This window comes from Sander vitreus, chromosome 18 (assembly GCF_031162955.1).
Source record: "Sander vitreus isolate 19-12246 chromosome 18, sanVit1, whole genome shotgun sequence".
In the NCBI taxonomy this organism is placed as follows: domain Eukaryota; kingdom Metazoa; phylum Chordata; class Actinopteri; order Perciformes; family Percidae; genus Sander; species Sander vitreus.
This window is the reverse complement of record NC_135872.1, coordinates 16288579-16313459: the sequence shown is the minus strand read 5'-3', so window position 1 is coordinate 16313459 and position 24881 is coordinate 16288579. Positions and strand designations below refer to the sequence as shown.

Here is a 24881-nt window from a genome sequence, read left to right as displayed (position 1 = left end):
TCAGGTTGCTTCTACTTGATTGGAACTTACAGCAGGACAGCAGCAGTAAGAGACATCTGGCAATTGTGAAGATGATTGCATTTGCACACTTTTACTTTTACATGACTGGGGCAGAAACATGTGACAAGCTTAGATTCAGACCGCAGAAGAGATGTTGACAACCTCCATCAGTCAAGGTCCTTTTGATCCTATCTGTGACAGTCATTATCATATTTGCCATATGGACTTCCAATGAAGAGTAACCAAAGCTTCTGTCATCTGCGTTCTGTTGCTGTAACGGAAAAATAGGACTTGTTTAGTGGAGTAATGGGATGTAACCACTAGAGCTGCCCACTCTCTCCGCCCACACTATCCACATGGCAGCTCTGTCCTTTCTTTACCTCCTTCACAGTGATGGATCAAGGTTGTCACATCGCTCTCTTTGTCTTTGTGAAAACACTAACTAGGGTGCAGTCACATCTTTCTCCCTCATTTCCTCATTTCATCCCTTCCACTGGATGTAAGGAGGGTGGAGGAGTAGGGATTTTGGGGCCCATTGCTCATTTCTAAACTGGGGAATCGTGTCTTTCATCATCCACTCAGAGAGGAGTGAGAGCGAGCGAGTGTGTGTGTGTAAAAGGAAGTCTTTGTTAATCTCTAGGAATCACACCAGCTCTCTGTTTCATTCTCTCCCTTGTTCTTTTTTTAATTCAACCTCATCTCCTTTTGCTCTCTCACACATGAGCCTCTAGGGAACGTCCCACACTCTCACGTCTCTTTCTTTTTCAAACGCTTTTTTACAATCACATAGACACAACAGAGAGAGAGAGAGACATTGGAACTGCTCTGCTGCCATTTGCTGAGTGTTTTTTCCTCCTTCCTTCCATCCTCACTTTCTCATCTCATTTGTTCTCTCTTGTTTGCACGCTCCTCCCATCCCTCATCTGGCCCTGTTTATGCTTGGGAGAGCGTTTTAATGGAGTACAATGGCGGTTTGATTAAAAGGAGCCACATCAGAAGTAGCTGGAGTGTTTTAAACCAATCACAGAGCCGTGGAAAGCGAGGCGCTGAATGGGAAGATTGACAACATGACTCAGAGGGAGAGAGAGATGGGTTAGAAAAAGAGAATGGAGAAGGGAAGTGCAATCGAAAGAAAGAAAAAGTAGATAAATGCTGAGCCAAAGCGGCATCCCTAGTTAGGTTAGAGTGTGTTACAAACAGAAATAGGGGAGGGCAGGACTAACAGATGTTGATGTAAAAAAGGGAAAGCAATATCATGGAAAGAGCTGTCTGGGGGAACGATAATCACAGGTTATAAGAGGGTGAAAGGGTAGAAATAAAGGATACGAAAGAAATTGTTGTTTGAAACACTGTTGACACAAATGACACAAAATGAGAGGGTAGCTTTGGAAAGCAGACAGAGAGGGGAGACAGGCAAACGGAGAAGGCAAAGGGCCAGACTTGGAGTTCAAATAGAGGCCAGTCACGTTGACTGTTACAGAGTTCCTGCAAGAGGTGGGAAGAGCGAGAGGAGGAGAAAAAAAACTAAGCAGAGCTGAGGAAAAAATGTGAAAATGATGTTTGAAAGAAAGGGTCGATACAGGACAGGAAGGAGAGACAAAGAAGGATCAAATTGAGTTGGAAAATTAAACTGAAGAGTTGGTGAAATTTGCTGGGGGTGGGGAGGAGGGAGACAGTGAGACAGAGGGCACACGTTGTCTTACAAAGCCCAGAGAATGATGAGAGGAGGGCATGGAGACGAGGTTGTAATTAAAAAGTGTGAGATTTTAACATCTGAATTGTCTGTGGTTAGCTGGGGAATCTAACTCTGGAGAGCAGGGAAAGAGAGGAGGGTGGAGGGAGCAAGGTGATTTGGGTTGTCTCTCGTTCTGTGCGTGTGTGTGTGCGCGTGTGTGCATGCGTGCGTGCATTTTACAAACTAGTGCAATGCCCGTTGAAAATGTGCCTGTTTGGAACAGGCCGATTGCTTGGCCTGTGGAATTGCTGCTTGTAGAATTCATCAAAACCAAATGGTACCCCAAAATTACCACTTCATATGCAACTCTCCTGTATACCCTACTACTAACTTACTGATTTACCTGACAGAGAACATTGCAGATTCAGAATGTAATCACAAAATATCACAATGACAATGTGGAGTAATCAGACATTAGCCTCATGGACTCAGGGCGCAGTGTGCTACCCGCACGGCCCGTTATGAGAGCTAATCAAGAGAGAGAGAGAGAGAGAGAGAGAGAGAGCGAGAGAGAGAGAACTGCCCGTAGTAAGACACCTGTCAAGTTTGAAATCCATTGGACTAACGGTTCTAGAGATATGCGCATAATACACAGACAGACGTTCCTGCAATTTATAGATAGATGATCAGCTGAATATGACAGTGTTGCAGACCCTGCGTGTGCGTGCATGTGCTCGTGCACAAGCAAGATGCTGCGCTAACCGCTGTGCCAAAGGGCTCTCCTTCTCTAAAAGGTGGAGAGAAAGCAATCATCACTACAGGGACCAGCGGCATCTGCTATTGATTGGCTAGCAGCCACAGGTGGCTGAGCATCGATTGGCAGGGTGCGCCGCCAGCCTATAGGTGGTCGGATATCGATTGGTTGCTCTTCTGGGTGGAATTTTATCGATCAGAGTATCGGGAAGCCCAAATCTTCTCTGTTTTATTGTCCAAACACTAATGGTAGGATATTAGTAATGACTGACTGGTATTTAGTTTAGAATTTGTTGGGATATTGTTGTTTTTGTGCCAGTTTAGTGACCTCACTAACAGTTTTTTTTTTTTTTTTGCATGGTACCTTGCTCTTAACAGAATTCAGCTGCTACACAACTGGGTTAACTGGATTGTAACAAGGCGGAAAGTTACATGGCACAAGATACAAGTACATGTATATAGATGTACAGTTTAAGAGATTAAAGATTGATGTCACACGTTTTTTAGGCTACAACATTTTTTGTCACATACAGCAAACATCTCCTCACTATCTGCGAGCTGCCTGTCCCCTGAACACCCTGAAAAAAACCGTGATCTCTGCCGACAGCCCAGGCTCCACAAACGGCAACAAAAACAAACTGCGCCAACCTGCACCACGAAACATAAATAGTGTTCCAGCCAGTAACCGACAAGAAGGATTTGGGGGGTGGGGGTTGGGGGGGGTTAGTGCGCAGAAGGGAGGGGGGAGGCGACGGGATGAGGAGGAGGCAAGGGCGAGCTAGTCTCAGTTTTGTTTGACAATACTTTGAACGTCAACAAGAAGTGACATCACCCAACATCGCTTAGAGCACCTTTAAATATTATAGGTTTCACAAATGTTGGATTTCTATAGTGCTTCTGTACTGCTTTGGATTGGAGTATACAGCGATATTTCTTCTTACCCTTTTGAGTTTGCTCAATAATATTTAATGCCTTTAGAAGTTGAATTTTGGCTCTGAAGTACATCAAATTTAGTACACACATTCAAGGTCCCCAGAGGATGAATCTTACTCACTTAGGCGAGCTGACTTTCCCTCTAGCGCCACCTTAAGGTGGACATTTTTGGATTTTTATTGAAAAGTCTTGACTTGGCTGGATGGATTGACATTGAATTTGGGACAGATATCGATGGTTCCTAGTGGATGAATGACTTTAGTGATGCTCTGACATCTGACTGGATTGGCAATACATTTTGTATGTGTATATATACATGTTTCCCAGCGCGCCTCAGCAAGTCTCAACAACTGTTGGCTGGATTTCCATGCATTTTGTGTGCACATCCATGATCTTTGTGAACGTTTATGATCCCCTGCCTTTTTATCTCGAGCCATCATTGCGTCAGAGTTTCATTTTTTTTCCCAATACATTGCTTTATCTATAAAATAACAGTTTGGCTATCTTTACAATAAGATGTAGATGCTTCACACTGATTCGTTGGACTAGACTTTGCTCCTCTCTCCTCAGCATTTGTTTGTGTCCATCAGGTGGACTGCGCCCTATCGCTGGTACGTCTGGGGAAGGAGCGGGAGATCCCAGGGCTAGAGCTCTTGTGCGATGACTTGGTCACCATGGAAACACTCGTGTATGAGACATCATGTGAATTGAGTCTGACACTTAAAGATTTGCAGCAGCTAAGAGACATCGACAAGCTCCACCTGCTCATGAAAAATGTAAGTGGCCTAATTTACATTTTTCACTGGAAGGCTTTTTTCCCCAGTGTGTGTGGTGTAACACTAAGAAAGCCCGCCTTCCATTTCCCTGCAATTACATTTGGTTTTAAAGTTCCATTGTGTGGTTACTTTAATCCTTTATTGTTGCTTAAAACATGATGTATGCTAATTGGACTTTGAATAGGCAACGAAGCAAATAAAAAAAAAATGGCATAATTAAAAAATTTATTTAGGAACAATCTCACTGTAAATTCGTTCTTTTAACTCTGATGTATCTGACATTTGACAGTACAAACTTTCCATCCAACAGCAGCGAGAGAGCTATGAAAGCTTGTCTGTTGCAGGTACTAGAGTTACAAGTCCCCTTGGAGTACATAATATGAGCTGTCCTCTAAATTGTAGCTAATAACTGCCAGCTTAAGCCTGTGAGGACCACTGCCAGTAGGATCTGCCATATAGGCAGGCAGCCAGCAAATGTTGACTGCACTAACACATGCTGTTTGACTGGTGCTCCCTTTTGGGCTGTGTGTGTGTACAATATGTGTGTGAATGTTTACCGAACTCGCCTCGATTAAATCTCCCTCTTTGCCTGCATCTGATGTCTGTCTTTATCAGAGACACTGTACAACAAAGTAAAATGTTTGCGTGTGGGTGGGTGTGCAAGTTTGCATTTAGCATCTGAATATTTTTTTTAATCTCGGTTTTCCTGTGGATGCTCTGTTATCTGTATATCCCCCTGAGTCAGAGCTGTCGCAAGGTGGGTGTGATGCCGTGCACAAACTTGACATGCATCCGCTCAAATCACAGCACAACCCACATGCTGTAGCGCTTAAAGTCCAAGTTCAGGTTTAATTGCACAGCACGATTTCATGTAAATGCAGTCTTAAGTACTTTGCACTGTTCTAAAAACATAAATCTCTATATGGGAACAAAACAAAAATGTATTTCCTCTGTAGCAGCAACACACAATATTAACTAGCATATCATTTCTGGCTTACTGGACACATGTTAAAGGAAGGACAAGTATAAATGTGCTAGCTTGCTAATTTCATTCTTAATAAATCCAAATATTTCAAATGAATTATTCAGTGTAAAAACAACTAGCCACACTCAGTGGCCAAGGTAGCCCTGACCTTAGACATGTCTCAATACAGAGCAGGCAGTAACTGTTGAAAGAGAATTAAACCAGTATTTGAATATGTATATATGAATTTTGGGTGATCAATCAGATGATCAATGTTTATCAGTATTTTGGAATAAGACAAATAGTTAGGATCATGGGACAGTAGTTCACAGGCTGCAGCCATCTGTTCCTATCCATTTTAACACGCAGGAACTTTGTCTTAAAGTAAATGTCTTTCTATCACCAGTCCAGCACCGAGCGCTACGTGAAAGACGCCTTCCAGTGGATGGTGCCGTTCTTGCACCGATGTGAGGGGCAGAAAGAGGGCGCCGCTAAGTCTCTGCTCAGAGAATACTTGGTCAGCCTGGCTCAGCGAGACCTCACCCTGCCCCTCATCAATTTCCAGCACTCCAAACCTGACGTAAGTATCTAAACACCCACACAAACACAAGTGTCGGGGGCGTCACACTTGGGAAACCATAACACACAAACACACACACTGCACCTCTGCTGTTTGTGCCATGTCAGGGCCAGTGTCGTACCCCTGGGCTGTAAATGTTATATTTATGACCCCATAAGGGCACAGCCAAGGACATGTCTCCTGGCTATTAGAAAACATGTGACACACACACAAACACTCAAAGGGAAGAATAAGCTCAAAGTGATACAGTGCCTCAGTGCGTGAGTGCAAAAAGACGATAAGGTCAGTCACGCCTCGATACATCTCTCTCTCTCTCTCTCTCTCTCTCTCTCTCTCTAGTGCCAGCAAAAGATCATTGGGGACCCAGACCAGCTGATGGTGGTCGCTCTGGATTGCATTTACAGCTGTGAGAGAGATGACCAGCTCAGCCTCTGTTATGACATCCTGGAGTGTCTGCCGCAAAGAGGCTTCGGGTCAGACACACACACACACACACACACAAACTCAAACAGATTTATTATGATATAAAGATGGTAAAGCAGTCCACTATTGCCTCATACACAAGAATACATTGGTGCCACTCCTCCCACCTCTCTCCTTTCCTTCCACCTTTCTGCCTCTCTCCTAGGACCCATCAATAAACCTAAGTACCACCTCTGTTTCTGCCTCCTTCCCTTTGCACCTTTTCTTGTCCTTCTCCTCCTTCTTCTCCCTCTCTCTCATGCTTAACTCTGACTCCAAGGAGCCATCAGTTAGCCTAGCTACAGTCTATACAGTATTTCCTACCTCCTGCTATTGCTGTCTCTCTCTCTCTCTGTCTCTCTCTCTCCCGCTCCCCCTACTTTTTCTGTAACACATTTTATTTCATATGGCAAGAGGGCCTGTCCTTTAAGTCTCCCGTGAGGCTGTGTGGGGATGCAGTGCATTTGAAGGAGAGTGAGAGTGAAACAGTAATAAAATACAGTAGAGGTAAAAAGCAAGAGTACAAAAGAGCAAAATTGTTGATGAAATGGACGTGTAGAGTGTCTGAGTACTTTAAATTAATTAAAATGCCTCATTCTTAGATGGATTATTCTTCCTGTGTGCATCTTAATTGGAAAACCGATTAAGGAGTGCTTTGTTTTTTTCTTGACAGTTGGCTGCAATAAGGCAACCATACTTCTTAACAATGGCATCTTTTGCACTTTTCAACTGGCTCACATAGCTCGCTTTGGCTGCGCTGTGGTGGTCTGTGCTGTGATTTTATGCCTTTCCACCACACACTCACAGCAGGGGATAACTGCAATGAAACAAGATATTGTGGTACGGCTTGGGAGTAGGGCCACTCTCAACCCACAGTTGCTGTTGTATAATAATAATAATCACTCCACCAAAACAAGCGCCAAGACCAAAGTATTGAATGCTATCGTTGAATACTGCAGTTAAACAATTGAGCTTATTAATAACTCAAAATAGGATCTTACTGTACAAATATCTGAGTGTTTATAAGACTCATACTCTACGTTTTTTTCTAAATCAGCACATTTCATACAAAGCATTTCACTTTGCCAGACAGGCTTCCTTTCTGCAGTGTTTGGATTAGCAATGCTGCAAGGCTCTACTGTATATGCAAGGCCTTCAGCTTCTCATTTCTCCCAGCAGTGATTTCTCTTACTTACTAATCTTCAAAATTGCAATGCCAGCGTAGAATATTACAGATTTGCGAACTAGGAGAGAAACCATGACTTAGTAGTTTCAACCCATTTTAAAATATTTTTTTTTTGGTGAGACAGCTTAATTAGGTCTAAGTCTGCTCAGAAGAATGTGATGTGCATTCACCCTAAGAGAGTGGGAAATGGGCAGGGGATTAGATGGTGGTCAGGAAGGGAAGGAAATAGAATGAGGGAGAAAAGGATATTAAAAAGGAAGAGCAGGAGGTGGAGCAGCAGAGACGGTCAGAGCGGAAGAAGAGAAATGCATTAAGAGGTCAAGATTTTGTGTATGTGAAAACGAAGAGAAGTGTGCTTACAAAAACAGACACACAAACACACACTCGCTCACTCTCTGACGCACACACAGAAGGTTCTTTCATCAGGGTCAGTACTCTAATGGGGGACAGGCCAGCCTGACCCAGAATCCTTTGCCTCAAGGCAAAGCATCATGGGGTTTTATTTTTAGTGGAGAATCGGTCCAACCTCACAGTTGTAGGCCACACATACCCACCCACACATACAGTACACTGTGTACACTGTACTAGCATAAATAACCACACAGTATGCACTTATGCACACGACACACACTTTATAAAGCTAATAATAAAGACATTTCTACTTAATGTTCTACTTTTTACTCCTTTTTGATGACATGAACATGAAATAACCAGTGCTTTTGTTTGTTTGTTTGTTTGTGTTTTTATCATCCTACAGACCAGACACAGACATCACTGCATCCCTCCACGATCGGGTGGACAAACTTGAGAAGCATCTCAGGTACGTCAACACACTCGCACCATCTTTCAGATGTAATCCCCCTCTTTGTCCTCCTTTTTTTCCTTTCCACCTAGTTCTGCTGGGCGTGCATACAGTATTAGCACTAAAAAAAAAAATATATATATATATTTTCCATTCCATATTGAGGTTTGACCCGGAGCCGTTCTAACCACCATTGGACTGTAAAATGAAGGAGGGAGACGAGAATGTTCTGCCTGGATCATTAATTGGAACATTTACTTGTAAAAATCGTCTTCCTGCTAACCCTGGCTACCGAAATCTGGTGCCACTAACATGTCTGCACTTCTCTCTGATGCTCTGAAACACAAACCCCGCTGCACGTGACGCTAGTTAACACTATACTCAACAGCAGCTAACGTTAGCCTACCGCTAGCTAGTAGCTGGATTCAACACGGTTACAATGCTGACAGCTAACGCTAAACGGTGTAAAGTTTGACTGTGTTTTACTGTAGAGGATTCAACACCGGTATGTAACAACCTGCAGCTGCCGTCGGAGAAACAACACAGACGGTGCGTTCAATGAAACTGGTAAACTACAGCGTCGTGGTGCATTTGAAGTTATTTTAAATGTCCTTTTCCCATCTGGTTGTTGTTTTTGTCGTTCAACAGCAATTTACTAGTGAAATAAGTTATTGTTATACATAATTATTAAATCATTTAATTTTGACCACATGGCCTTAGCAATAAACAAGCCGTTCTTTAATGTCACCGACTGTTGTTTAATACCCTTTTTTTTTTTCTTTTCTTTTTTTACTTTCTTAAAGTATCGGTTCAGGCACCATTAATTATGTATGCGATTAATTAATCACAGAGTATGTAATTAATTAGATTACATTTTTTAATCGATTGACAGCCCTAATATATATATATATATATATATATATATATATATATATATATATATATATATATATATATATATATTGTTTTGTACAACACAAGGATTCACTCCGGCTCTTCATCCATACATCACTGCAGTACCCGTTAGCAGGGCATTTAAAGTGCTGAGGACGAGCCCATCAGTGTGGTGATTAGTGCCGCAATGCTTGGGAAATGTTCACTTTGAAGCAATGCTTATTACTTCCCTCCCCCATTATGGGCCTGATGGAAAACCGCAAGAAGGAGAGGAGACAAGGATGTGCAGTCCACACACACACACACACACACACACACACACACACACACACACACAAACACTTGATATCAACGGACCTCTGTCTGTCTCATGGTATTCAAACAGCCTCAGGCATTTTCTTGGTTACAGGTTAAAATCACTTACGTGTCGCACCTCTCCCTCTCCCTCTCTTTTATTCCCTCTCTTTCTCCTCCACCCGCCTCTCCTCAGGGTGAACTTTCAAACACTGAGAAGTGATGAGGAGGAAGGAAGGAGGATAAGGATGAAGGCAGGGGGAGGGCAGGAGCCTGAAGGGAATGCGAATGTAGATGATGAGGAGGAGGAAGAGGCAACAGAAAAGCGTGTGTTGGCCTTTGCAGACAAATATCCACACATTTACACACAGGCAAACACAACCATGCACAACTGCACCCCGGGGAGCCTGGGAAGTGTGTTTATGTATATTTTGAGCTGAAGCATTGTGACACACACACACACACACACACACACACACACACACACACACACACACACACTCACCCAGATGAATCAGGTAGTAAATGCAAAGTGTCTGCTCTCCAAGTGCCTCCAGAATAAAAGCTGTTTTCAGCTGCTGCCACTGCCACTTTCTGGCACATTAATATGTGCACAGGGAACATGCAGACACTCCCACACATACATTCACACTTGAGCAAATACACACACACACATTCTCTCTTCCCCCCCCAAACACACACACACACACACACACACACACACACACACACACACGTCGTAAATAGAAAGGCTTGTTGTCCATATCCTTTGTTCACATTCACACACATATAGCCACACACACATACGCACACAGTCACCTGTTTACTATGGTAATGAGTTACAGCAGAAGGCGAAGATCTGTAGCAGCACGGCCCTGTTGAGACTGGGTGTGTCACCCTAATCCCACGCCAACACACGCACACACTCTTCCTCGGCCATATATGACTGTCAGCATTCACATGCTCCTCGACGAACACACTTACAAAGAGGTGCTGTCGTGTTGGCGTGCAGTTTATCACGTTGCTCTTCAGTCTTGCTCTACACTTTCTCCATCTGCACCGTGGCTTACAAACGACTTTCTGCTGCCAAAATAATGAACAGCTTAGAGTGTACGCATCTTCTGTCTTTCTCATCTGTACTCTCCCTTGAATGTTTTAGGCTACTCGCTTTTCTTCTTTTTTCTTACTGTGATACTTACCACTGCCAATCATCCTGTCTTATGCTAGTACTGAAAGAACTTGTTGATTAATGTGACTTGGAACTGTATTTGTCTGTTTTTTTGTGCACTGTTCCTCGTATTAGTTTGTATGATTATGTCACCTACTTTATGACACTAGCGATTATATATGTATGAATCTGTGCTTCTTACGTAATAGTGTGGTGGAGGTTCTGGAGAAACACGGCCTGCAGAAGCCTATTTCATATGTGAGGAACAGCCAGAACAGTGAAGAAGAAGCACACCAACTAATGGTCAAACTGTGCCGCCACACTGGCCGCAAGTATGAACACAACACGGAAACTTACAAACACAAATGTCTCTCAATATCCCAGAAACATACCTAACATGTATGTGCATGTGTCCAGAAACCCTCCAGTGAGTGAGACGGTGTGGAGAGGTCTACTGCAGGACCTGCTCGACATGCAGCAGAATGTCTACACCTGTCTAAAACTGGAGACATGTCACCAGGTAAAAACAGCAAAAGAAGATTACACGGAATAATCAGATTTGTGCTAAAAGGGTTTGATTAAAACCTGTAATTTAAGGTGTCAGAGTGCACGACTTGCTCCTTGAGTGTAACTTTGTTCCCTAATCCACACATTGAGTTGTGCGTGTCCACCTCCTGAACAACTGAGTTCCGACTTCTACAGTGCACAGTTAAACGCCATCTCTCCCTGCATAATATCCACTCTCCTCCCTGACTGCTGCAGGTCTTTGTTGAGTCCCTGCTGTGTTCCAGCCGTGTTGAGAACGTACGCCTGGCAGGGCAGCTCATGCACTGCTCCAAGGTATATTAAACATGACCCGTGACACCACTTCACACTCACACTTCCCATTGAGGTCTCCAAATATTACACCAGCCGTAATGAATTCTAATGCTGCAGTCTCATTGATCTCTAAATGTTATATTCGTGTTTCCAGGTCAGCCAGGATGTTCCCGTCAGCTTGTCTTTCCGGGGTAAAGGTTACGCTCTGAAGGTGGCCTACAGCAACAGCTTGGAATTAGTGTTGGCTGCTGCCAGAGAGTACTTCAACTCATCCACAACGCTCACGGACCCCTGCATGGGCCTGGCCAGGTGAGGAGGAACATGAGAAGTATTTCTCTACTTATGAAGACCAGTTTGATATTTTTCAATGGTCAGTTTGCCAGTTCTCAAAGCCCGACTTTACATTTAGTTTAGTTTATCTGAGAGTAAAGATCAATGTTAGAAGTTATATTGTTGGATGTAATTTTCGACCAACCTCCTTGAACAAACTTTGCCATGCAGAAGTGTTTGTATGCTGTCTCAGATTTGGACCTTGCTTGTTGTTGATGTAGGGAAAACATCATTTATCCCTGTGTGGGTGGATGTATGTTTTTGTGCTCGCATGACATGAAAAAAATAATAATGGTGCCTTCTTTTATTTCATCTCCTATAGTACGTTGCATTAAGTTTATACCAAGTACAAGTATTTGTATGAGAGTGCATTTGTGTTTGTTGCTGCTTTTAGATCTCAGAGGGGGGCTGGTGGGTGTCTAACCTTACCGTCTGTTCGTAGTGGGGAAGTGGGACAGTAATTGGGTCGTCATTCATTTATAGTAACTAATGCAGAGGCCCCCCTCCACACGCTTGGACAACATCATCCATTGTAACACTCCCACTCTGTGTGCGTGTGTGTGTGTGTGTGTGTGTGTGTGTGTGTGTGTGTGTGTGTGTGTGTGTGTGTTTGTTGCTTGTGAATTTGAGACATGAGACAGAAAGTAGTGCATGTGGCTTTGAAATTAATAGGCCATACAGACTAGCTGCCTGTGTCCTTTAGATTAAAATAACTGCTCCACAGACACACATTTTACCCTGTGTACTAAAGGCCAAAGAGACACACACACACACACACACACACACACACACACATACACGCTCTGACAGATACACAAACTGTACCTGCCGGTGTCCTGAAAGGATGCGGTCAGTGGCACCAGGCACGAGTTTACACAAGGACAAAAAGATCTCTTAAAATAACATGGGAATCCCCTCCCAAGTACTAAAATGATCCTGCGGCATCACTCAGGGCAGACAGAACAGAGGCAAACTCACACAGAGACGCTCACATACACAGAGACAGGCAAACAAAGAAGTACAAACACAGTATCAACAGGTCCTGAACAAATTTAATCCAAAGGTGTAACTTTGGGTTTAACATTTTGAGCAAAATTGAATTGATTTTAAGCGTCAAACTTCATTTTCAGCATTCTGGTGAATTTGTATGCATCAGTTCATGGTGCAAATATCTTTATTTATGTTAGGGAACTTTTACTAGGTAAATTACGCCTATGCTTAAATGGATGCTAATGTTGTGCTGTGTCTGCTGGATGCACTGAAATTGTTAAATTCCTGAGTATAGTTAAGTATAGTTTAGCTCTTTCCAATAAAATAAAATAGGCTTATTTAATGTAGTTTAATTAGCTTGTTTACCAAACGATTGTGATTGTGTTGCCAGTACAGCGTTATATTTATCTTCTTTAGGTTTATTATGGTACTAGTCCAGTTGATCTCAGGGAGGTTGACCTACATGCATGTCATTATCAGTACTGGACAAGGTCAATACAACATGCCAACCATTAGTTTTAACTGTTTCGACTCAACTTTTAGCCTTTTCATCTTTTGTGTTTTTAAACGTCAGGCCAGAGTTACAACTTGCTTTCAATTGTATTCTAGATATATAAAAGTTGTCAAAATGTCTCTGGTGTAGCTTTTTAAAACTTGCAGGTACTCTTGTGAGAAAGACACACAACCATTATACAGGACAAAAATGGAACAAATGTCAGAAATAAGGGGGGGATTAATTTTGCTGCTGGTTGTCTCTCATATATTTAAGAAAGCTCACAATGCAATACCCTGTTTGAGTAGGAGAGACCTGGAGTGGAAATGACTCAGAAATGAGGAGAGAGAAATAATTTTTATGTCAGTATGGTGCTGGTGTGCAACTTAGTTTGGTCAAAAGAAGGACAAGGTCTCTACTACAGTGTGGTGTTCCATTGATAGATAACTGCTACACTGTGTGTCTGTTTAATAGGAAGTAGTTATCTGCACATCACATGCTGCAAAGCACATTGTGACTCTCAAAACTGAAATAGATTTTTTGCACCAGTCTTTTCCCAGGCCAGTCTCCACGCACACACGCGCCTGCAGACACTTCACAGCACGAGTACATAATCAACATGCCCTCTTTCTGTCTCTCATTCGCCCATCCACAGCCCTTTCCTCTGCTCTCATTTGCCAGGACAAACCTCTTGTTCCTGGCAAGAACACCAGCCGTGCTCAAAGAGTGGGAAGCTGCTGAGAGTGCTTTGCCGAGTGTGTACTCTAGTCTGTTAACAATATTGATTTAAACAGTTTTGAAGATTTATGTTTTCAGTTGCCTTCTTTACGCTGATAGGGCTTCTGGGATGCCTCTTCTTCTATGTTTGTTGTCTTTGTTCACACACTGCAAGGGTTAAAGAAAACTGTGGTTTGGCTGACATCAAAGCTTTTTTATGTGGGATTTCATTATTTATAAATTAATCATTCGTTTTTTTCCCCCCTTTTTCTCTCAATCTTTGCTGTATTTTGCTTAGCTGTGTAATTGTGTGACGTGATAATTGTGAAAACCAACAGCAGGCACAGACTCTCACACATTCAGTGTACTGTTACATATGCTAACTAATGTGCTACATAATCCTATTAAGGGTAATGAGTGTGGATTGTGTTGGAAGAGAAAACTCCCCTGTTTTAGATCTGTCAAATGAGTCTAGACTTTGTAAATAAATCCACTTGAACAGTCTTATACTTCTGAACACGGTGTTCAAACTTCAGATTTAATAAGCAATTTTTGCTACAACTTTGAAAGTGTGTACCTAAATAAGTAAAAAAATGTGTCCTTCCCACTAAATTTGTCATACACTCAAATACGTTGCTGCTGTTTTAAAACCATTTTCTGCAAACTATCAGAAGAATGTAAGTGATTGTTGAGTTTCCATGTTCAGATCATAAGAATCTGAAAATTCAGACTTCCGTAACTGGTTGTTGTCTTCAACAGGGCGTGTCTCCAGCTGATCACAGACTGTCCTCCGGCCATCCAGGAGGAACTAGACCTCATCAGCGCCCTGAGCCAGCTGGAAGACTTCAGCGTCAGCATCCTGCCGCTGCAAGGTACTATACAGTGTTTATGTCTGGGAAGTAAATGGGCTCAGTTCACCACACATGTGCTTGCATTTGTTGTCTGTGCTGTCTCTATTCTTTCAAGTGTTCCCAATTTAAACTCAGACATGTAGCGGATGTAAGGACGTCGTCCTTAACCTCACTCAACCATGCACCATCCAACCTGTCTCTATCCCTGCCATCAGCTCCTCCATCCCTCCCTATGTCACTTCTTATTGCCACTATATCTAAATATATGGTTATTTATGTATCAACTGTTGTGCAAACAACATCTGCCTGATGGGCTAATTAGGATTGAAGTGTTTGGTCTCTCCGTGTGTCCTCTCTCCTACACTCACACACACACGTCATTTTTTTATACTTCCGCTCCATCTGTAAACCTGGCCAATCAGTATTCACCTCCACACTCTTCCTTTCTCTCTTGTCTGGCTCCACCTATGTACCCTATTGCAGCAGTTCCTAGGCATGGCTCTCTGTTAAAGGAAACTATGGAGCCAGAATGCACCAGCTTGGCCCCTCATCGCCTCACCTCTGAACCAAGGTGTTGTTTGCCTCCGAGGCCTCTGCTCTCGTCCCCCTTTTGCCCTCATCAAACTAAGCTGCCAGCATGAAACCACTGTGACAGAGAGAGCCATAAACTGCCATCTCTCACCCTCTTCTTTTTCTCTTTCTGCATCACTTATTCCTTAGTTGTTCCTTTTCCACTCCCTTTTGGCTCCCTTACTATCACTCCTCTTTCTCCTCACTCCCTTCTGTCTCCTCGCATTATTTTTTCACTGCCCACGTATCCTTACCTGTGAGAACAGGAGAAAGTTTAGGAAGAAAGTATGAGAAAGAAGGAAAATGCGACGGGGGACAGGCGCATGTAAAGAGCCAATGAATAAAGAGGTAGTAGGTGTAGTAAAGGAAAAATCTCCAATTATTACATTTTTGTGTTTTGTGTATGGGTTTTGTATCAGTGATAAGTGTCTAAAGCCTATTTTCAAAGTTCAGGCTCCATGGCTCTGTATTGCCTGCGGTGCCCTCATACAATCTTTTATACTGACTCAAGGACACATGCACACCTACTAGTGTCCACACACAAAAATACACATTCACTTTCTTTTTCACAAAAGTAAAAGCCCTATCCCTGCAGGTATGAAGTATGAAGTGGAAGGATTTGAGCATAGGTAATCCATCTTACCCAGCCCCCAACTGCGCCTTAAGCGATCATGCACACCACCCTCCCCAGAATTCCCTGTAGGCCTCGCCCAAAGGGATGCCAAGCCATAAAGATCCTCACCAGGGTGCAAAGAAAGCAAAAAAGGCTTGTGGGGAGGCACTGAACGTGCTATTTCTTATGTTTTCAGTGCAAGTTTAAACAAATATATGGAAATGAGTTTTTGGGAGTTTCTGTAACTTGGACTCAAATTATAAAAAAGTTGAAAAACCTCCCTCAAAGTTCACTGTATCTTGTTAGTTCTGGAAGGACTGACATGCAAGTTATTAAAAATGAAATGCATATTGTAAAAGTCAAACAGTGAGCATTATAACAATGATATGGTGTAGAATAATTAAAAAATGTGTTGAGTGATAAAGATGAGTTTCTGATAGTGCTTCAAAGTGGAGCCAGGCCAGTGTATCGGCAGGCCGATTATATCAGCCGATTTTGCTTTTTCATGGTTTTATATATATATATATAAGGTATTTATATAGGTAAGTACATACATACACATACATAGGCAAAAAGAAATTCCAGTGCAGTATTGGATAACACTTTATAATAACCATCATTAATAGATGGTAAATTGATAGTTATTTAATCTTTAGTTAATTGTCATTTAACTGTTAGCAAACAGCCATTTTACTGTTAACAAACAATGAAATTATAATTAATAATGTTTACTAATTATTAGTAGTGCTGTTAATTAACAGTTTATTGTTACACACATTATATCCCTCATATGCTATATTAGGTATCTGGTAATGATTACAAAATGTTTGTAAACCTTTAAGAAACCATTTTTATATATATATATCTATAAACATTACATAGATGGACCAGATATTCCTAACACTTTGTTAAGGGTTACTAGTTGGTTTGTAAACTGTCTATAAACAGTGTCTGGCTGGTTATTATAAAGTTGCAACAGATAACTATAATACCTTGTTAAGTAGTTAATAAATACTTTGTAAACCATCTATAAATATCTGGATGGCTATTTTTTTATTTTTAAAGTTGTGACTGATGTTTTTCATAGTTATTGGTTAGTGTGTGTATGTATATGTATATATGTATATATATATATATATATATATATGTATATATATATATATATATATACATACATACATACATATATATTTATACACACACACACACACACGTATATATATATATATATATATGTGTGTGTGTGTGTGTATATATATATATATATATATATATATATATATATATATATATATATATTATAGTTATCTGTTGCAACTTTAGACGGTTTACAAACCAACTAGTAACCCTTAACAAAGTGTTAGGAATATCTGGTCCATCTATCTATGTAATGTTTATAGGTGTTTTAAAAATGGTTTCTTAAAGGTTTACAAACATTTTTTAATCATTACCAGATACCTAATATAGTATATAAAGGATATACTGTGTGTAACAATAATCTGTTAATTAACAGCACTACTAATAACTACTACTGATAATTAGTAAACATTATTAATTATAATGTCATTGTTTGTTAACATTTAAATGACTGTTTGCTGACAGTTAAATGACAATTAACTAAAGATGAATTAACTATAAATTTACCATCTATTAATGGTGGTTATTATAAAGTGTTACCCAGTATTGATTTTTTAGACTGCATGTTTATTTATATTTGACTGTTATTAACTTAATCATTTTCATTAACTGGTGCTAGGGGTGTAGCATGGGCCAAGGATGATTTTGGAGCAGATCGGAATCACAGGCGGATACACTAATTATTTTTCACTTTCATTAACATTGCGAGATGGAGCGTATGTGATGCATTAATGTGGTGTCGGAACAATTGGAAAAATGAGTTTCTGACGGGAAAAATTCACACTGCATTAACATTGTGAAATATGGCATACTTTGGCGAACGTCTGCGCTCTCAGAGTGTACTTCTAGTTTTTCATATAATGATTTGTAAAAGATTTACGAAACTAACAATTATTTTCATTCTCATTTAACCTGCTGATTATTTTCTCGACTAATTGGTCTATAGTGAATATATAGCAAATAGTGAAAAATGACCCATCAGAGTTTCTTGGGCTCCAAGGTTCCCTTCTGTCTTGTCTTGTCCAAAAGTCCGATAGTCAGATTTTTGCTTTAAAAATGACGAAAATGATAAACCGACTTATAAAAATGGTTGAAGTAATTGATTAATCAATATATCTTTGCAGCTTTAATTTCTTTTTTTTTTGTTATGATCAGATTTCTACTCATGTTAACTGTAGTGGCAGCTTGTTAAAAACCTTCCTTGCCACTTCTTGCAGGATGAAAGGGTTCTGACTCATGTAGACCACCATGTCCAACTTCCATGCAAGGCTATCCAAAAAGGATGAGGCTTGTAGACAGTGAAAAATTTATTTAGTTTATTTCATGGAAATGAAAATGAAGATGAACAAAAAAAGGTATCCATATACAGTGCTGGATTATCAAAAAACTGACCTTGTGCTGAAATTGCCTTTCCTATAACCAAAATTACAGTCTACAGACAAATAATTGTTGCTCCACATCCTGAAGCCTAACTTACACTTACTCCACTTAAAGAAACCAACTTAAAATTGTCCAATAGCAGGACAGACCAGTGGAGCGTGAGTCTTAATAGGGCAAAACGCACATCAAAGCACATTGTGCAACATTACCTAAATTGTAATGTATATTAGGCTACGTATTTTCAAATGTCATAAAACGATTTACTTTTACAATGAGAATAAAATGTAGTAAACAATATTACATGTCTCTTACATGCCAGCCCCTAATTATCTTTGTGGTCAACAAAACGATTATTCTCATACACATTAATAAAATGTGTTGGCTTGTATTTACATTCACTGTTGCTGACCATCATAATGACCAGATTTTTGTTTTGTTATGTGAGTAGAAGATCCAGACAACCGCATAGACCCAAAATGGAAAAACAATGTTTTACCTGCGATGCAGAGAAAGCATGGAGCAGTCGCAATACATTAATGGGCAGAGAGGCTAGGAAATAACACTGCCTACCCACAGATACTGTCACCCAATGAGCTAAACCAGTTCTACAGTCAGTTTGACAAACAAACTGGGAGATGGCAGGCAGTCGTGCTAAGATAAGGCCACACAAAGCTTCAGGGCCAGATGGTCTCAGAGGAAGAGCCACTGCAGGGTGCACTTATCAATTTAAAGGTGTTTTTACAATATTATTCCAGGGTCTGCTTGATGAACATGTTGTGCTACTCTCATGGAAGAGATCCACAATCATTCCAGTGCCTAAAAAGAGCCTCCCCTCCTCACCTAATGATTTCAGACCCATTGCTCTTACCAGTATCTTATGCAAGTGCATGGAAAGGGTTATACTGTGACACCTAACATCTCCCCATGGTCAACTAGACTACCCCCAATTTGCCTATGAAGCAAGAGTTCCTTAGGATGCTACAGTTGTGTTCAAAATAATAGCAGTGTTTAAAAGAGTGAATAATGCTCAAAATCCTTAGAATAGCTTTTAATTCCATAATATCAGTGCATTGGGAACACTGCACATTCAATTCCAAATCAAAACATGACCAAAATTGATCAAGTTTGTGTTCTACCTTTACAGAAAGTGAAGAAAAAGGAATATTAGGCTGTTGCAGTATTTGCATTTTTATTTTATTTTTTTTACAAACTCAAACATTTACTGTATAAACTGAAAAAGGCCTCAGAAACAGCATTTTTGATGTCACCCCACAAGTTTTCTATGGGATTGAGGTCTGGGGATTGGACTGGCCACTCCATAACATCAATCTTATTCATCTGGAACCAAGACTGCTCGCTTACAGTGTTTTGGGTCATTGTCTTGTTGAAAGACCCATTTCAAAGGCTTTTCCTCTTCAGCATAAGGCAACATGACCTCTTCAAGTATTTTGATGTATTGAAACTGATCCATGATCCCTGGTATCAATAGGCCCAACACCACAGTATGAGAAACATCCCCATAACATGATTTTTGCACCACCATGCTTTACTGTCTTCACAGTGTACTGTGGCTTGAATTCAGTGCATGGGGGTCGTCGGACAAACTGTCTGCGGCCCCTAGACCCAAAAAGAACAATTTTGCTCTCATCAGTCCACAGAATGTCACGCCATTTCTCCTTTGGCCAGTCAATGTGTCCTTTGGCAAATTTCAACCTATTCAGTACATGTCTTTTTTTCAGCAGTGGGACTTTGCGGGGGCTTCTAGCTGATAGCTTTGCTTCACATAGCCTTCTTCTGATCGTAACAGTACTCACAGGTGACTTTAAGTCTTCTTTGATTTTCCTGGAGCTGATCATTGGTTGAGCCTTTGCCATTTTGGCTATTCTTCGATCCATTCGAATGGTAGTTGACTGCTTTTTCCCACGTCGTTCAGGCTTTGGATGCCATTTTAAATCATTTTGGCTGAGCAGCCTATCATTTTCTGCACTTCTTTATATGTTTTCCCCTCTCCAATCAACTTTTTAATCAAAGTCCGCTGTTCCTCAGAGCAATGTCTGGAACGACCCATTTTGCTGAGTATTTCAGTGTGAAGTACACTATAACCAGCATGCACAACATTTGCTTCCTTCCTTCCTTAAATATGGGCCATAACTGACACCTGTTTCTTCACAGAATCAATCACCTCACTAATTGAACACAGCACTGCTATTATTTTGAATATGCCCCTTTCAATTACAGATTCAGTTACACAGAATGAGCAGCATGCATGTCATGACTGTTGGGTCTGTTGGTGTTCTATGACTCTACAACACTTACATTATTTGCCATGTAGAAATATCACTTCTACCAAAAAATTTGATTCATGAAGTTAGTGATGTTGGACTGCTATTATTTTGAACACAACTCTACATTACACACCAGACACATCCAGAATTATTATTTATTGATTTTAGTTCAGCTTTTAATACGATCACGACTGACATTTAATTAAATTGACCTTGTAAACTTGATACGAATGGACATCTTTCACAGTGTGGCTCAAATACCTTTTATCTGACCGCCCCTGTCTGATTAAATCATTATGAATACTGGGGTGCCTCATGATTGCGTTTTATCTCCTGCACTTTTTTCTATGTATGTAAATGAAATGCAGATCTATGATAGCAACTTTAGTCTCTTTAAAGCCTCTGAACACCCACACTGGGTGATTTCAGTTATTGTGGCTGATTAGACCTAAATACATAAAATATCTAGGAATGATCTTAGACACACACTTACATTTAAATGAACACTCAGTGCAAAGGTTCATGGGACTGTGTTCTAGACTGTTCCTGTTCTAGTTGAAGTGTGTTTTTAATAATGTTCTGTTAATGTTTTGAGTGTGCATTTATGTTACGTGGGTTTTAGTGTTGTGTGCTTAATTTAGTGTTCATTTTCACAATGTATGCGTGTTACCATGGCCGAGACCTTGGTGGAGGTTGATGGCCTCTGGGCAGCGAGTGTGTTTAGTGTTTATTAAATAGCTTGAAAAAAAATCTCCTGAGTGAATCCTTCCACGCAGCTCGGCACAGTAAAGAGTTGCAGTACCATGAAGAGCTTTAAATCTCAACAGAATTTTTTTCTGAAGACCACTCAAATCTGCAACCACTGACACTGATATGGTGCTGACAAAATGTGTGTGTGTGTGTGTGTGTGTAGGGGATGGGGGTGGGGTGGAGTGGGGGGTGTTGTTTGTATGTTCTTTATTGTGCCCTGCCAGAGGACTGCAGATGTAAATTAGCATGAGGCTAACTCTTGTACAATGCATCAAATGGTAACATGTATGTTTAAAATTGTACATGGTCCCTAATAAATGAAATAAACTAAAGTATATTTTCCGACAACATCACATGCTGGTACGGAAATGTAGGGGCTAGGAGCAAAAGCAAACTCACAAAAATAGTTCAAACTGCCAGCAAGATTACAGAGACAGGTGGCGGAGAGCTGTACACCACACAAACCAGGAGGAAAGCAACATTAATAGTTCGGTACCCTTCATATCCTTTGTTTAATGGGTTTGAAAAACTCCTTTCAGGAAGACGATATAGGCTACCCATAGCAACAAGAAACAGGAGTTCTTTCATAGCATCCTCTGTCATCTTACTAAATAAATTACTTTGATTAGATATTAGTGACTGCTGCTGTTTTTATGATGTCTATTTAAGATGTGTATTAATTGTTAATATTTAAGCCCTTCCATCCCAGCTGTTTATTAGCTTATTACTCATTTATTGTCTTTATCGCATGTATTCTAATCAATGGCAGAGGAAGTTTTTATGTGTATGTATGTCTGTAAAGCCAAAGAAAAACTTCCAATAAAGATATCTATTCTATTAAGCAATTTAAAAAAAAACACTTATCATCATCATCATCATCATCACTATACTGTATCATTATACAACATTTTATTTTGCAGACATCATGACAGCAGCTGCATCCATCATTTACACAACATCATTTGTATCATCCGCTGCAACTTTTCCAGATTGGATACAGTAATTAGCAAAACATGTCTGACACCCCTCCCCCTCTGCCTTCCTTCTCTCCCTCCCAGTGCGCCTGCGATCAGACCGTCTGTCTCTCATAGAAGAGTGCATCGCCCACTGCTCCACGGCCTACAAGCAATCCACTACTCTGCTGAATCTGGCCTCGCTTCTGAGAGTGGCAGGTACCTAAAGACGCATACACACAGACACCACTGACCTCATCACAGCCCCTTTATATACAGTGTATATTTTTTTTTATATCATTTTTGTTTTATCATGGGGATTAGGGAGCTGTTCAATGAACATTCACTGATTCACTGGTGGCAGATTCATTACAAAGCTCATGAGATTAAGGGAGAAAGGAGCGCCCACACGAGACACAGAGATGTAACCCGGCATGCGTGGGTACTTGAAGCGAGTGCACTGACAATTCTCACACAAGAGGGAAATTCATCTTCATGAGCAGCGTTTTTTTTTTTCTTTCTTTTTTCAAATTTGTACACCAGGATTTGCAAGGTTATCTTTGTGAACAGGATAGATGGATAGTTGTTGTTCCTGAATGGCAGCCCATTCATAGATACATCCTCAACAAATGTCATGATACTTGTCACTTGTTATCCGTCTGTCCTCATTTTAGCCCAAATCTTATTTACTGTTCTTCATAGCTGAGGATGTTTTACAGACAATATTATGAGTATTGAGAATGCTGCATCACCCATAAAAATAGTTTGGAGTTGCTTGCTGTACCTACTATCCAGGCACCCGCCATTCGGCCTCTTTGAACCTGTTTGTTGCTTTTAAAAACAGATGGAAGATCTTTGATCCTCAAAACCACGTTTAAAGCTGACAGATGCTGGAAAGAGGCAATCAAGTTAGTGTTCAATTCAATTTGTTGAACAGACGTTTTTGCAATGATAATCTAGTTATATTAAAGTCCTTTTTCCATGATGTCCAAAAGAATTATCTGAAAGACTTGGACCAAAAAACAGACATAACTTGGCAAGTATTTGACTATGTACAGCATGTAGAGGAAAAAGTGAAATAAAACATTCTCATATACACTCACAAACCTCACCAGGAAATGCCGGTGACGAGCAGTTTTCAGTTCTTTAAGTATTTCTCTCTTCTCTTCATGTTTTCTTTCCTTTCTTTTGGAGTTGACCAGAAAAAAAAAATGTTATAATGTTATTCCAGAGGGGATTCTCTTATATTTAGTTATGTTTTTGTGAGCTTGCATATCTCCCATTTGGGATTATAAACTGCGGAACAATATCACCGCGAACACACACTGCTAACTAACTGAGTCGACACATGAAACGTGAGTGATGTTGGCTCAGTTTTGATTTAATTTAAAATTCCTAGTTAAAATTCATGAAGATAAAAATAAATATATGTTCATATTTTGTATATTTCGACCCCTCCTACCACCCACAGCCACCCCATAACACCACAACATGACACTGACAACATGTGGGAAAGTTTAAGATGTCATCCTGTTACTTCTCATGCTCCAACATGACCATTGTTGTTTCCTCTCTCTCTCTCTCTCTCTCTCTCTCTCTCTCTCTCTCTCTCGCTCTCTCGCTCGCTCGCTCGCTCTCTCTCTCTGTCTGTCCTCCATCTGTATCTCCGTGTTTGTTTTTCTATGAGATAGACTTTTCTGCTGTCTATCTGTCTCTACATGTGTGTCGCTTTCCCCTCTTCTATCCTCCATCTGTTAACTTGTAGCCCGTTCTGTCTTGTCTCTCTGAGGCCTGTCACCAGCTAAAGGAAACCTGCTAACCAAACGGCCTTGTAGTAGTTCTGTGTCTGAGCTGCTCACATTCAAGTCAGCAGGCAGCTCTCGCTGTGTGGTTGCAGAGAAAAAAAAAAGAGGCAGAGGGAGATGAGAAGAGGAATAAACACATTTTTAAATAAATAAATGCAGGGGGGAGGCTTTTGAAGGGCGCATAGCTCCGGGACTCTGTGGTGAATATTTAATGCATGTATCACCAGCCCACTGGTTAAAAATCCCTAAGGGTTTGGTGCCCGCCTCGGTCTACAGAAAAGCTTCGTAAATCATTCTGTCTTATGGGGTAGAGAGATTTGTTTTTGTCTGAATTAATCAATAATTATGATATTCCAAATGAGAATTTAATTGTGCTGACTCAGACAGGATCGTGGTGATCCAGTATAGAGCCTCGGGAGTTTTTTCATATTGTATTCAGAGCTCATTGTCTTGAGTATTTCCTGTTTGTTTCCCTGACATTTCTCACCTTTTTATCCCCCCCTTTTGATTGGTCCGTCAAACGACAGGTAGAGGCTTCGATTGAAAATAAATGCCAGATTAGGTCTTAAAGGCATTTGGTCTAAAAGAAAAAACACACACACACACACACACACACACACACACACACACACACAAACACACAAACCTCTATATTGAGGTCTTGACAGCTTTTGAAGACACCCTTTCACCAGTCACCCTGA

The 24881-nt window shown here is 40.8% G+C and overlaps 1 protein-coding gene across 1 annotated transcript in view; it reads left to right on the top strand.

The window, feature by feature from the left end:
* nbas (NBAS subunit of NRZ tethering complex) overlaps positions 1-24881 on the top strand; it is a 173039-nt gene that overhangs the window by 42694 nt on the left and 105464 nt on the right. Inside the window, exons 24-33 of the mRNA XM_078275300.1 lie at positions 3952-4137; positions 5508-5681; positions 6021-6154; positions 8087-8149; positions 10697-10819; positions 10905-11007; positions 11250-11327; positions 11461-11615; positions 14596-14708; positions 22481-22594. Of these exons, the coding sequence (XP_078131426.1) occupies positions 3952-4137; positions 5508-5681; positions 6021-6154; positions 8087-8149; positions 10697-10819; positions 10905-11007; positions 11250-11327; positions 11461-11615; positions 14596-14708; positions 22481-22594 (1243 nt within the window). The remainder of the gene's footprint in view (positions 1-3951; positions 4138-5507; positions 5682-6020; positions 6155-8086; positions 8150-10696; positions 10820-10904; positions 11008-11249; positions 11328-11460; positions 11616-14595; positions 14709-22480; positions 22595-24881) is intronic.